The sequence below is a fragment of the Macaca fascicularis genome, chromosome 15 (genome assembly GCF_037993035.2).
Source record: "Macaca fascicularis isolate 582-1 chromosome 15, T2T-MFA8v1.1".
In the NCBI taxonomy this organism is placed as follows: domain Eukaryota; kingdom Metazoa; phylum Chordata; class Mammalia; order Primates; family Cercopithecidae; genus Macaca; species Macaca fascicularis.
Genome location: NC_088389.1, coordinates 62872626 through 62887291, shown reverse-complemented (window position 1 = coordinate 62887291; position 14666 = coordinate 62872626). Strand labels below are relative to the sequence as shown.

General features: G+C 48.0%; 1 protein-coding gene across 15 annotated transcripts in view; it reads right to left on the bottom strand.

Annotated features, from left to right (window-relative positions):
- The window catches only part of RNF38 (ring finger protein 38), a 146487-nt gene extending 132440 nt beyond the window's left edge, over nt 1-14047 (bottom strand). For 7 of the 15 annotated variants that reach the window (XM_045374462.2, XM_065530350.1, XM_045374466.2 and 4 more), the window contains exon 1: nt 13690-14047. In XM_045374462.2, the coding sequence (XP_045230397.2) occupies nt 13690-13942 (253 nt within the window). In that variant the 5' untranslated portion in view covers nt 13943-14047. Of the gene's footprint in view, nt 1-13067; nt 13251-13491; nt 13656-13689 lie in introns of those variants that run through there. The other 8 variants (XM_065530360.1, XM_065530361.1, XM_065530363.1 and 5 more) reach the window with 4 other exon arrangements.
- Nucleotides 14048-14666: the final 619 nt, after the last annotated feature.

Sequence of the window (14666 nt, the reverse complement as noted above, 5' to 3'; positions counted from 1 at the left end):
TAAATAAATAAATAAATAAATAAATAAGTGTACCACTCCTATGCAGGTACTCCTACTCCTGATGTGACCAAGTAATGAATGACTTAAAAACTCAGTTTTTAAAACCCTAGCATAGTAATTCAGAACTTAAAGTTATTTCTCAGGAGAGACAAAGGCAAAACAAAAGACTGCAAATTCTCTTCATTGGCTAAAATAGTGACCAACTTTGCTTATACTCAGTCTTTTATTATCAAAACTAATTGCTGTGTTTTCAAAGGCTATCTGTAAAGTAAGATGCAGTAAAGCACGATGGCTAAAAATACAGATTCTGGAACTAGACTACCTGGGTTCATATCCCAGGTAACACTCTTAATAGCTGTACCATCTCCAGCGAGTTGTTTAACCTCTGTATGCTCCAGTTTCATCTGTACAATAAGTATGATGAGTCCCTTAAGGGACTGCAGTGAGGATTAAATGAATTAATCCACATAAAATACTTACAACAGAGCCTTAAATAATAAGCACACAAAGTGACCACTATTATCTAGATGTTTAAAAACAGGTAGAATTTAGAAAAGGAACTGAAGGGAAAAGAGGCATTATAGGCTGAAGTAACAATCAAAGGAACAGAAGTAGAAAAATCACACACAGGTGGGCAAAAAGGTGCTGTTCTATTTCCCTGGAGAACAATATTTACGATGAAGAACAGTAAAGACTGGAATAACGAGGACCCAAGAATGCTGGCCCTCAATGCCAGACCAAAAAATATGGCTTTTACTTAGAAAGCAGCCACTTAAAGATTTGATCTAATTAAATATGTGCTTTGGCAAGGTCAATTATCAAGGTTATCAAATCATATCATTAAGCCCGGTGGCTCACACCTGTAATCCCAACACTTTGAGAGGTCAAGGTGGGCAGGCGGATCACCCGAGGTCGGGAGTTTGAAACCAGCCTGGTCAACATGGTGAAACCCCATGTCTATTAAAAATACAAAAATTAGCTGGGCATGGTTGCGTGCACTTGTAGTCCGAGCTACCCACTCAGGAGGCTAAGGCAGGAGAATTGCTTGAACCCAGGAGGTGGAGGTTGTAGTGAGCAGAGAGCACCATTTCACTCCAGCCTGGGCAACAGAGTGAGACTCTGTTTCAAAAAAAGAAAAAAAAAAAGTCATATAATTACTATTAATGCAATTGTGATGTTTCTGCAATCCCAAAAATGCATTTGTTCTGCTAACACTGTCATAATCTATCATTGAACTGCTGCATATCTAAATTATCTCTGAAATCCTCACTGTGCCTAGTACATAGTAACCATTCAACAAATGTTTACCAAATTATTATTAATATTAGTAATTATTATTATCAATCATTATCTTTTTGTGTGTGTGTGAGACAGAGTCTCCTTCTGTCACCCAGGCTGGAGTGGAGTGGCGTCATCTTGGCTCACTGCAACCTCCATCTCCTGGGTTCAAGCAATTCTCCTGCCTCAGCCCCCCAAGGAGCTGGGATTACAGGCGCCCACCACCACACCTGGCTAAGTTTTTGTATTTTTAGTAGAGGCGGGTTTCCACCCTGTTGGCCAGGCTGATCTCAAACTCCTGACCTCAGATGATCTGCCCGCCTTGGCCTCCCAAAGTGCTGGGATTACAGGCGTGAGCCACCAGGACCAGCCTCAAATCGTTATTTTTTAGTGGCCAACAGAGAGCAGTGAAATAGAGACAGGGGTTAATCCCCAAAAGAAATATAAATTAGCCAGGTGCGGTGGCTCACATCTGTAATCCCAGCACTTTGGGAGGCTGAGGTGGGCAGATCACAAGGTCAGGAGTTCGAGACCAACCTGGCCGATATGGTGAAAGCCCGTCTCTACTAAAAATACAAAAATTAGGCGGGCATGGTGGCAGGCACCTGTAGTCCCAGCTACTCTGGAGGCTGAGGCAGGAGAATTGCTTTAACCCAGGAGGTGGAGGTTGCAGTGAGTTGAGATCATGCCACTGTACTCCAGCCTGGGCGACAGAGCAAGACTCTGTCTCAAAAAATAAATAAATAAAAGAAAAGAAAAAGGAAAAAAAAAGAAATATAAATTATAAGTATTATAAATAAGGCAAATAAAGTAACCTAGATAATAGTTTACAATTAAGCTAAAATAAGTCATTGCTAATCAACATACTTAACTACAAACACGTTTTTGTTTTGGAGACTGAGTCTCGCTCAGCCACCCAGGCTAGAGTGCAGTGGCATGATCTCGGCTCACTGCAACCACAGTCTCCTGGCTCCAAACGAGTCTCCCATCTCCCCAGAAACTGGGATTACAGGCATCCGCCATCATGCCTGGCTAATGTTTGTATTTTAGTAGCGACGGGGTTTCACCTTAGCCAGGCTGGTCTTGAACTCCTGACCTCAGGTGATCCGCCCACCTTAGCCTCCCAAAGTGCTAGTATTATAGGCATGAGCCACCCCGCCCAGCCAAATCTTGTGTATTTTGAAGTCTTATAAAATTGAGCTGTCAAATTGGTACAGCCTTTTCAAAGGATTATTTGGGCAATATCTGCTTATGGGCAGTCTTTTTTTTGTTTGTTTTTGAGATGGAGTTTAGCTCTTGTTGCGCAGGCTGGAGTGCAATGGCACCGTCTTGGCTCACTGCAACCTCCACCTCCTGGGTTCAAGTGATTGTCCTGCCTCAGCCTCCCAAGTAGCTGGGATTATAGGCGCCCACCACAGTGCCCGGCTAATTTTTTTTGTATCTTTAGTAGAGACCGAATTTCACCATGTTGGCCAGGCTGGTGTCGAACTCCTGACCTCAGGTGATCCACCCACCCTGGCCTCCCAAAGTCCTGGGATTATAGGCATTTCCTAATCCAGGACAAAATTATGCTGGGGGGTAAGAATAAAGGTCTAACTCCTGACTTGACTCCAAGTAATTACAGGAAAGGACAGCTTACAGTAGCCATAGGTATCCATGGAGTACATACTATCTACCTGTACACCACAGACGTCAATGCTAATTACAGCAACAAAAAGGGCCACATCCTGAGAATGGACACCTGAAGTTTACAGTCCTAAAGTCTAAAGATCACCTTGCAATCAATTGTTTGGTGCATTTCTTACAAAATACAACAACAAAACAGGCTGGGCATGGTCATTCACACCTATAATCTCAGCACTTTAAGAGGCCAAGGTGGGAGGATCACTTGAGCCCAGGAGTTTGAGACCAGCCTAAGCAACATAGTGAAACCCTATCTCACAAAAAAGTTTAAAAGGTTAGCATAGTTGTCACACCCATAGTCCTAGCTACTCAGGAGGCTGAGGTGAAAGGATTGCTTAAGCCTGGGAGATAGAAGCTGCAGTGAGCTATGATTACCACTGCCACTGCACTGCTGAGTGGGCAATAAAGCAACACCTTGTCTCAAAAAACAAACAGAAAACGGCAGTTTGAGATACCAGTAACAAGTAATACAGTAATAATTAACATATTAAGAAAAAAGTTTTAGGCCAGGCGTGGTGGCTCAAGCCTGTAATCCCAGCACTTTGGGAGGCCGAGACGGGCGGATCACGAGGTCAGGAGATCGAGACCATCCTGGCTAACACGGTGAAATCCCGTTTCTACTAAAAATATACAAAAAAACTAGCTGGGCGAGGTGGTGGGCGCCTGTAGTCCCAGCTACTCGGGAGGCTGAGGCAGGAGAATGGTGTAAACCCGGGAGGCGGAGCTTGCAGTGAGCTGAGATCCGGCCACTGCACTCCAGCCTGGGCGACAGAGCGAGACTCCGTCTCAAAAAAAAAAAAAAAAAGTTTTCAGTAAAAGATTGCCAGGCCGGGCGCGGTGGCTCACGCCTGTAATCCCAGCACTTTGGGAGGCCGAGGCGGGCGGATCACAAGGTCAGGAGATCGAGACAACGGTGAAACCCCGTCTCTACTAAAAATACAAAAAATTAGCCGGGCGCGGTTGTGGGCGCCTGTAGTCCCAGCTACTCGGGAGGCTGAGGCAGGAGAATGGCGTGAACCCGGGAGGCGGAGCTTGCAGTGAGCCGAGATCGCGCCACTGCACTCCAGCCTGGGCGACAGAGCGAGACTCCGTCTCAAAAAAAAAAAAAAAAAGATTGCCAACAAGACTTCTTAGAAGCACATCATGACATAGAATGGTTGACGTAAGTGTTTATTACCGGGCATGGTGGCTCACGCCTGTAATCCCAGCACTTTGGGAGGCCAAGGCGGGTGGATCACAAGGTCAGGAGTTCCAGACCAGCCTGGCCAATATGGTGAAACACCGTCTCTACTTAAAAAAAAAGTACAAAAATTAGCCGGGCATGGTGGCGCAGGCCTGTAGTCCCAGCTACTGGGAAGGCTGAGGCAGGAGAATCGCTTGAACTCAGGAGGCGGAGGTTGCAGTGAGCCGAGATCGTGCCACTGCACTCCAGCCTGGGGGCAACAGAGTGAGACTTCATCCCAAAAAAAAAGTTTATTGGCCAGGCCCAGTGAGAAGGAGGTTGCCATGAGCTGAGATCACACCACTGCACTCCAGCCTGGGCGACAAGAGCAAAACTTCGTCTCAGAAAAAAGAAAAAAAAGAATTTATTAAGCACATCAGCCAGGCGCGGTGGCTCACGCCTATAATCCCAGCACTTTGGGAGGCAAAGGTGGGTGGATCACCTGGGTCAGGAGTTTGAGACCAGCCTGGCCAAAAAGATGAAACCCTGTCTCTACAAAAATAGAAAAATTAGCTGGGAGTGGTGGTGCGCACCTGTAATCCCAGCTACTCAGGAGGCTGATACAGGAGAATCGCTTGAACCCAGGAGGCGGAGATTGCAGTGAGCCAAGATTGCAGCACTGCACCCCAACCTGGGTGACAGAGCAAGACTCCATTTCAAAAAAAAAAAAAGAGAGAGAGAGAGTTTATTAAGCATACATCCCCAGATAAACTGATTTTTTTCTGGTGGCAACAGGGAGAAATCGCTTCCCAAAAATGTAAGTGCTTAATTAAAAAAAAAAAAAAAAAAAGATTGGCCAGGCATGGTGGCTCACACCTGTAATCTCAGCACTTTGGGAGGCTGAGGAAGGCGGATCACCTGAGGTCGGGAGTTCAAGACCAGCCTGACCAACATGGAGAAACCCCCGTCTCTACTAAAAATACAAAATTAGCTGGGCGTGGTGACACATGCCTGTAATTCCAGCTACTCGGGAGGCTAAGGCAGAATGGCTTGAAAACCTGGAAGGCGGAGGAGATGGCGCCATTGCACTCCAACCTGGGCAACAAGAGCAAAATTCTGTCTCAAAAAAAAAAGAAAAGATTAGTGGGCGCATCCCTGGGAGAGTAAGCAAGTTATGTATTTGGTTTTTGTAGGCAATCAATCATTCTGCTAACACAAATATAAAGCAAAGTAGACCCAGATTTCTATATATCTTCCTCTAAAGTACTTTTAAGTTACAATTTCAGACTTAAAAAAAAAGTTCCAAGCTCAGTCTTGTCCTTTTTTAAAGCTGCAAGTATTATAATTTAAAACTCTGAAATGTATTCACTTAAACACATTCCTGTCACTAACAACAACACTCTATTATCCACTTTTGGTACTGTCTCCAGATGATTTTTAATCCCTGCCTGACTTCTCCCTACCAACAAGTACTTGGATACCATCTTTACCCTGCCTGCCCCCACTACTTGGTTGTGCCTAGGGAATTATAATTACAGTGATCCCGCCTTTAGAACATCCTCAGAGCACAAAGCTTCTTTGTATAATGGTGGAGGGAGGGTGCCCTCCAGGCTCCACAGAAAAGAGTGGGTGGTAGCAACAGAGGAAGAGGAACTGGAGCCACTATGGTGGCCCTCAGTTCTAGTTCAATATTGTTTGTGGGAATTTACTTGTAGTGACCAGCCAGGGTTCTGTTGAGCCTCTGCATCTCCTCACATATGGGGGTGAAGAGAGAAGCAGGGCCTATCCTGGCAGATGGGCATAATCACCATGCCCAGACTAGGGAGCAGAAGGAAGCAAGAAATTTGGGAGAAAAGCAAGCAATAACTGTCTTGAATTGCACCCCTTTAGGCAGTTTGCAAGACGTTAAGTGAGGAAGTTTTGACAACAAAGGCTATCACCCTAATTAACCAGTGGCTAGTACTGGCATGACTGGCACTCGGTAGATGCTCAAATATGTATTGAGGTGGCAATAAAAATCTACATAGGAAGACAAATCTATAAAAGTTTTAACAAGATAGCATAAAAGCCAAATGAAAAATACTTTTTATTAATTACGAGTCCCAGCCAGGCACAGTGGCTCATTCCTGTAGTAGTCCTAGCACTTAGGGAGGTCGAGGCAGGAGGATTACTTGAGCTCAGGAGTTCAAGAACACCCTGGGCAACATAGCAAGACCCCATCTCTTTAAGTATGAGTCCCAACTCTTCTCTATCTGTAAATGTGATTTTTTTTTTTTTTGAGATGGAGTCTTGCTCTGTCGCCCAGGCTGGAGTGCAGTAGAGCGATATCAGCTCAATGCAACCTACACCTCCCAGGTTCAAGCGATTCTCCCGCCTCAGTCTCCTGAGTAGCTGGGACTACAGGTGCACACCACCACGCCCAGGTATTTTTGTATTTTTAGTAGAGACAGGGTTTCACCATGTTGTTTCACCATGTTGCCCAGGCTGGTCTCAAATTCTTGAGATCAAGTGATCCACCTGCCTCGACCTCCCAAAGTGCTGGCATTACAGGCGTGAGCCACCGCGCCCAGCCCCATAAATGTGATTATTAAATAAACACCTGTTTTACTTTCAGCCTACTCTACTTCTGTTTAGTTTGAGGAACTACTCACTTTTTAGTTCTCTACAATAAAACAAATTTCAACAGAAGGTCAGCATGCAGCATCTGCAGCCACTAAAATCCAAGGTGCAGAAGCAGAATGGACAGGCAACATTTCAACTCCAAGAACATCCCAAAAGCACTACAAATTGTCCTACTACCTAACTGCTTGCTATTCTTCTTTCCATGTATACAGTTTTCTCTCTCTTTTTTTTTTTTTTCTGAGATAGCGTCTCACTCTGTTCCCCAGACTGGAGAGGGCAGTGGCACCGTCTCAGCTCACTGCAACCTCCGCCTCCCAGGCTCAAGCAATTCTCCTGCCTCAGCCTCCCAAGTAGCTGAAATTACAGGCACGAGCCACCACGTCCAGCTAATTTTTGTATTTTTAGTAGAGACAGGGTTTCACCATGTTGCCCAGGCTGGTCTCAAACTGGAGCTCAAGTTATCCACCCGCCTCGGCCTCCCAAAGTGCTGGGATTACAGGCGTGAGCCACGGCGCCCAGCCCCTTCCATGTATATAGTTGTTCCTCTTACTACTACTTCCCTACATTTCTCAACAAAGTCAAAGGATCAGTATATACACCAAAACTCACAATCTCTCACTCCCTTATTTCTATACATATTTTACCACAAAAGTAGAAAATGCACTGATAGCTTTTTTTTTTTTTTTTTGAGACGGAGTCTCGCTCTGTCACCCAGGCTGGAGTGCAGTGGCCGGATCTCAGCTCACTGCAAGCTCCGCCTCCCGGGTTTACGCCATTCTCCTGCCTCAGCCTCCCGAGTAGCTGGGACTACAGGCGCCCGCCACCTTGCCCGGCTAGTTTTTTTTGTATTTTTTAGTGGAGACGGGGTTTCACCGGGTTAGCCAGGATGGTCTCGATCTCCTGACCTCGTGATCCGCCCGTCTCGGCCTCCCAAAGTGCTGGGATTACAGGCTTGAGCCACCGCGCCCAGACTTTTTTTTTTTTTTTTTTTTTTTTTGAGACGCAGTCTTGCTCTCCAGGCTGGAGAGCAATGGCACAATCTCGGCTCATTGCAACCTCCACCCCCGGCTTCAGCCTCCCGAGTAGCTGGGATTTCAGGTGTGTGCTGCCCAGCTAATTTTTGTATTTTTAGTAGAGGCGGGGTTTCACCATGTTGGCCAAGCTGGTCTCAAACTCCTGACCTCAGGTGATCCACCCTCCTCGACCTCCAAAAGTGCTGGGATTACAGGCGTGAGCCAACGCACCGGGCCAGTAATAGCTTTCAAAAGCATGACTTAACTATTGATAAACCCTAATATACGCTCATCATTCTACTCTTCCACCTGTCCAACATCACTGCAGTTAACTGTTCTAAGCAGTCCCAAGAACAGCGCTAATATCCATCTAAGTAGAACAGGAAAAAAACTGAAACCACTCTAGGTAAGGCCTGCAGGTAAGAATCATTTATTTTCTTTCTGTGGGCATAAGACCACTTTTGTTAAACATCTTTAGTTTTTTAACATATAATTTCTTTTAAAAAGTTCCTCCAAGACAGCAGCAAAAGCAAATCGAAACTTCCTATCCACCACCCTCAATCATGTTTAAAAATAATAAAAAAGACAACAGAAACCACTTCAAATGTACCTTTCCCTAGAGCCCCCAGAACAGCATTCGTCCATGACAACTGTTCTGAAAAACACTCTGCCATTATTTCCAAAAGCAGTAGGAAGTCCAGTCTTGTCCTTGGTTTGCACTCCCCACTCCTCTCTCTCCAAGAAAAAAATGAAACAGCAGGAAGCGTAAACAACCACTTAATGGAAAATACAAATGGGTAAATATTTTCAAAATTCGCTAAAAAGCCTCAGGTCTTCAGGAATGCTAGTGCAGGGGGAAATAGGAAGAGAAAAATAACTGCATTTACCCCTCCAAGTGAGCACTGTAAGAAGACAAGAGCAAATGTGGCACACAGCTACTACACTTTCTCTCCTCCATTTACCAGATACTTTTGTCTTTTTTTTGAGACAGAGTCTCACTCTGTTGCCCAGGCTGGAGTGCAGTGGCATGATCTCAGCTCACTGCAACCTCCACCTTCCAGGTTCAAGCAATTCTCCTGCCTCAGCCTCCAAAGTAGCTGGGATTACAGGCATGCGCCATCATGCCCAATTAATTTTTCTATTGTTAGTAGAGACGGGGTTTCACTATGTTGGCCAGGCTGGTCTTGAACTCCTGACCTCAGGTGATCCACCCACCTCGGCCTCCCAAAGTGCTGGGATTATAGGCATGAGCCACTGCGCCCGGCCAACAATGGTATTTTCTAAATAACTTATTCTGTATGTATTTCTCCAGCCTCATAACAAAGTTTACCATTTGAAGCTATGCTCTTTGGTTCAGCTGAGCATGGTGATAAAAAGCCCCTTCCCATGAAAAGTTCACATGGAGAACTCTTGGAGCCCCTAGGGCGAGCACCAACCCAGACCTCATGGTAAAGCCCACAATGCACATGGATGAAACTGTTAGTTACAGCTGGACTAAACAGTTCCAAAGCTGCAGAGCAGTGCTAGATCACAGATCACCTTTGTGTGGATTAGAAAAGGTGCCCCTTCTCTGAGGCTACTCATCGTGGTAAGTGGAGTACAGAATAGATTTCCATCCTCACTTGCCATCCGAAACAGGTATCTTTTTGCTGGGTGCAATCTCTATGGTCCTATACCGCAGCACTGTTAAGAAGCGTACCGGCCAGGCATGGTGGCTCATGCGTGTAATCCCAACGCTTTGGGAGGCCGAGGCAGGCTGATCACGGAGGTCAGGAGTTTGAGACCAGTCTGGCCAACATGGTGAAACCTCGCCTCTACTAAAAACACAAAAATTATCCGGGCATGGTGGCAGATGCCTGTAATCCCAGCTACTCGGGAGGCTGAGGCAGGAGAATCATTTGAACCTGGGAGGTGGAGGTTGCAGTGAGCCGAGATCACGCCATTGCTCTCCAGCCTGGGCAACAAGAGCAAAACTCTGTGTCAAAAAAAAAAAAAAACGAAAAAGTAAAAGAAAAGCATACCTGGGCAATGCTGCACCTCCAAAGTGGGTTTCCAGAAAGAGGAACCTTAATAAAGACAAGCAGGCACTTCACAAATTTCACTATCAGAAAGCCTCAGATTTGTTAATACAAATTCATTCATAAACACATCAGGACTACAGGAAAAAAGGTCTAGCAGAGAAGGAAAACTAGCACATTTGGGAGAAAGGACACTCTTCCATCTTGAGGGATGATCGTTGTTTAGGAAACCTTAATCTTTGACCATAGGTTCAGACGGCTGAACCTCAAATGTTGGTCATAAGCTAAAATAATCACTAGCATCTGCAGAGGGATGATCATCTTTATCTTAAAAAAGACATGATCACATGTTTACCTCTGGGGGTTTTACTTTCTCCAAATTTTCCTTCTCTGCTAGACCCTTTTTGCCCTTATCCTAACTTTAAAACCACATACAGTTGACACATGTACTTAAAATCTGTAAAATCTGATAAATAACCCTGGTAGGTAGTGGGCCCCTTAGCTAACTCCAATGAAAATCAGAGGAATGGACAACCTAGATTAAGAGGGCTATGGCATCCAACCCTATCATTCTTTTACGCTCCATAAAAGAGATCAAGTATCACATGGGTCAAAATTCCATCCCAGTCATCCAGGAGTGGGAACAGAGGGGCAGCCTAAGGAAAAGATGAGGGCTAAGCTGGGGCAAAGCTAAGACAGTGGTTCTCAAACTTTAGTGGACATCAGAATCTATTGGGGAGTTTTCTCAGAATCAGATGTCTGGGTCCCTCCCTACACTTGATACATCAGAATGTCCTGGAGCACATCTATTTTTGACAAAGCTCAAACTGCTGACGCAGGTTCACTAGAAAGTTTAGAAATAATGAGAAATCCACCACAACTATCGGCAGTTCCAAAATAAAAGTCATCCATTGCAAAACTAGGTTTAGCAGGTCAGAAAGGGGCGAAAAAGGATCACCAGCCTGCATGTATAACAGGCTGCGCTGGGCTGGAGCCTGTAGGGAGAGGTCCATTATTATATAGAGACAAAAACAGTGTTCTATAAACAACATTTTTTGTGTGGAAATATTTCAAACATCTGAAAAATATTTAGAATATACTAAATATCTCTGTACCCTACACCCAACATTATCAAATCTTAATTTACAATTACCTGATTCAGATTTTTTTTTAAAGTAATAGAACATTAAAGGTATAAATAAAGCCCTTTTGTGTACCCTTGTGTAATCGCATTCCTCATCTTCTCTTCCCAAAGACAATCATTACTCTTAATATGCGTATTTTAATACTATCACCACATATGGGCATAGCCACAAACAATATTATTTTGCATGTTTTCAGATTTTACACAAGTGAAAAGATTCTGTAAGAATTCTTCTGACTTGCTTCCCCGCTCCATATTATGTTTTTGAGATTCACCTATTTTAATGCATGTGGCTAGTTTATTTTTCACAGTGCTGTAATATTCAATTGTATGGGTCTATCTAAAAATGTATTGGCCGGGCGCGGTGGCTCACGCCTGTAATCCCAACACTTCAGGAGGCCGAGGCGGGCAGATCACGAGGTCAGGAAATCGAGACCATCCTGGGCAAAACAGTGAAACCCCGTCTCTACTAAAATTACGAAAAAAAAATTAGCCGGGCATGGTGGCAGGCACCTGTAGTCCCAGCTACTTGGGAGGCTGAGGCAGGAGAATGGTGTGAGCCCAGGAGGTGGAGCTTGCAGTGAGCCGAGATCACGCCACTGCACTCCAGCCTGGGTGACAGAGGGAGACTCCGTTTCAAAAAATAAATAAATAAATAAATAAATATGTATGTATTATTCTGTTGGTGGATATTTAAGCTGGAATGAGCATTCTTGTATTTTTTTCATACTTATTTTCTTGGACAAGTGTGCAAGGATCTCTTAGGATATATACCCAGAAATGGACATTTTAGGTAACTGAATATGTCTGCCCACCTTCACACTAAACACTAAATACCACTACTCTCTAAAGTGGTTAGATCCATTTACATTTCCACTACAGTATATAAAAGTTTATTTATCCACAACCTTAATAATACTCGGTTTATCACAGCATTACATTTTTGCCAACCTGATCGGTGTCAAATGGCATCTCACTGTTGTTTCAATTTGCATTTCCCTGATTATAAGTCTCTCGCAAGTACATTTTCTTGCTTTTAAGTATATATTTGTCAAATACATGTTTCTTAGAGTTTTTTAGGAAAATCTAACCCATCTTGTCTGAATTGGGGCAGTCCTTCCCAAAGCACCCTGCCAACAGCCACCACAGCAGGAAAGCTAAGGTGCAAGAGGGCAGCAAGAAAACAGCTGACTTAAACAAGGAATCATCTTGGACAAAGGACCTTAATTAATGCATTTGCTAATTAGTCTTTCCCTTCCCTCTTTTGTCAAGCCTTACTTCCAAGACAATACTCCAGGCACTGGGGGTCTGCATCCTTAGAACAGGAGCGAGCATGAGGGGGAAGGAGGAGGGTGCTCAAGCTAGAACGTTTCTATAAAAGTATAGCTGTCCTTACTCAAAAAAAGAAGTGACTGCAGACCAATTCATACTCAACCTTGTAAGCTACCATCCACCTCCAACAGACTCCTTTCAAACTCATCACGTTTGGCACCTTCTTTGAAACATCCCAACCTTTTTCTCCAGCCTAGACACCGTCCCCCGCCCTTCAGCAACCCTTTCATCTCCCTTCCCCCACAATGACTGAATACCCTCTCCTTTTTCCCCATTCTATTTTCTAGCTCCATGGGACCCTCTTCTCTGCCTGTAACACGCTGCTCTCTCCCTTGCTTCGAGAACTGCAAGTCCTTTCCCCTTCCCTTTCCAACAGACATCCGCAGTCAAAACAACCCACCTCATCATCCACCCCAAATAAAAACGGAAATCCCATGTATTACATGCCAGGCAGGCGGGTGACTCGGTCCCAATCCTCCCAGCTACCTTCTCCCTTCACGCCTGGGACAGCTGTTCTTTCTCGGGGAGTTCTCCAAGTGTGGTAGGTCCAAACCACCTGGAAAAAACTCACATGGCCTTCTGTGCCGTAAATGTCTTTACCAGGGCCATGTATGCATTTCTGGTTTCGACATGAACGAAATTCGGGCCATTTACTGAAAAAAGACACCTTACGGGCGCCTCCACAAAAGCGGGCAGGCCTCCCTCCCAGTGATTCCAGCTGAATTGGTTTCGTCCGTGCAGTGGTGGGGAAGGTGGCCTGGCAGACATCAAACGGTCCCCACGATAAGAAGTTTCCGAAGCTCTGCCCCACTCACTCAAGAAAGCCCTCTCCCCGAGAGCATTCCCCGCACAGAAGTCTCTCCCGCTGCGGCTCCCCAGGGCACCACCAAGCTCCCAAGTCGGCCCCCTGCTCTTCTGTCCCACCCTGCAAGAGATCGTTACTCCCAAGCCAGCCCAAAAAGGGCTGGGTGGGTGTGCCAGGGTCCAGGGCCTGACCCCCTCCCCCCAGATCAATCTCCCTCGGCTCCCGGGGGCCGGGAAATCGGCCTCCTCCCAGCCCCCTCTGCTCGGGGCCCGCGCCGGCCCAGGGTAGCCCTGGGTCCCAGCCAAGACACGGCTCTCACCGGCTATGTGACCTTGGGCAAGTCACTTCCCCCTCTAAGCCTCGGTTTCCTCCTCCGCCGAGCAGAGACCTAGAGAGGTCTTGCCCTGCACACCCTGGGGGAGGAGGCTACCCACCGGGTGGGAAAACGCTTTGTGAGACGTTCGGCGCGGCTGAGGCGCAGGGCTCGTAGGGGCTCCGGGGCCGGACAAAGCTGACCCGGACAACGCTCCTCCCCGTCGGCGGAGCCGGGCGGCTGGACCACACGCCTCCGGCCCCCACCCGCGGGACCGACCCACGCCCCTCCCCGCCTGGCCCGCTCCGGGACCCCGTACCTGCTCCCGGCGCTCGGCCGCAGGCGCCTCCACCCTGGGCGCCCGCCCGGAGAGGCCCGTGGCCCGGAGGGCTGAGGCGGTCCGTGGCGGCGGGCTCCGGCCGGGGCGGCGGCGGTGGGGGGCGCGGGCGGCGCGGGGGCCCGAGCTCGGCGGGGCCCGGCCTGGGAGACGACGACTGAGGTTGAAAGTGCGCGGCGGCGGCGGCTGCTGAGGCGGCGGCGGCAGCGACCGCGGCGGCGGCGCTTCCGCTCATGGCGGGGCCGCGAGCAGCGGCTCCGGCTGCGACTCGACTCCGGCGCGGCGGGCGCTGGCTGGGCCCCGGCCGGCAGCAGCGGTGGCGGCGACGGAGGCGGCTCCCGAAGGGGGAGGAGGCGGAGCCGGGAAGCGGCGGCGGCGGCGGAGGGGGCGGGGACGTGGAGGGGGCGGGGACGCCGAGCCGCCGCCGCCAATGGGCGCGGGGCTCCTCAGCCGCGGCTCCGGGGGCGGGCGGGCGCCGCCGAGGGGTATCCTCAATCTCCGCCGCTCCCTGAGGCGGGGAGGCAGAGCGCGGGCCACCAGCCTGGAGAGCCCGGCTCCAGGGGTTGCCCCGCCCCCGGCCCGCCCCTGGGGCGCGGCCGCGGGCCTCTGGGGCCAGGCCTCGCGCGACTCAAGCTGGGGCTGCGCTTGGGCTCCGCTGCGCAGGGGTTCGCGCCCGCGAGGGGGCCGGAACTCGGCCCAGATAGCTGCTGCTCGCAGCCCGCCCGCCAGACTCCCTCCTCCGCTTCCCCGCACTGTAGCCGCAGCCTCCTCTCCCCTCCTCTCCCTCTCTTGGCTGTTTCCTCAAAGTTTTTCCCTTTCAGACACTTAGGAAAGAAACTCTCCCTTCTGTTCTTAGGCTGTGTTTCAGTGATAAATTAGTCCCCGCGGACCCAGAGAGAACAGCAGAGGCAGAAACGAAAGAGATGGAGACAAGCTGCCGTCCCTGAGTCCCCGAGACC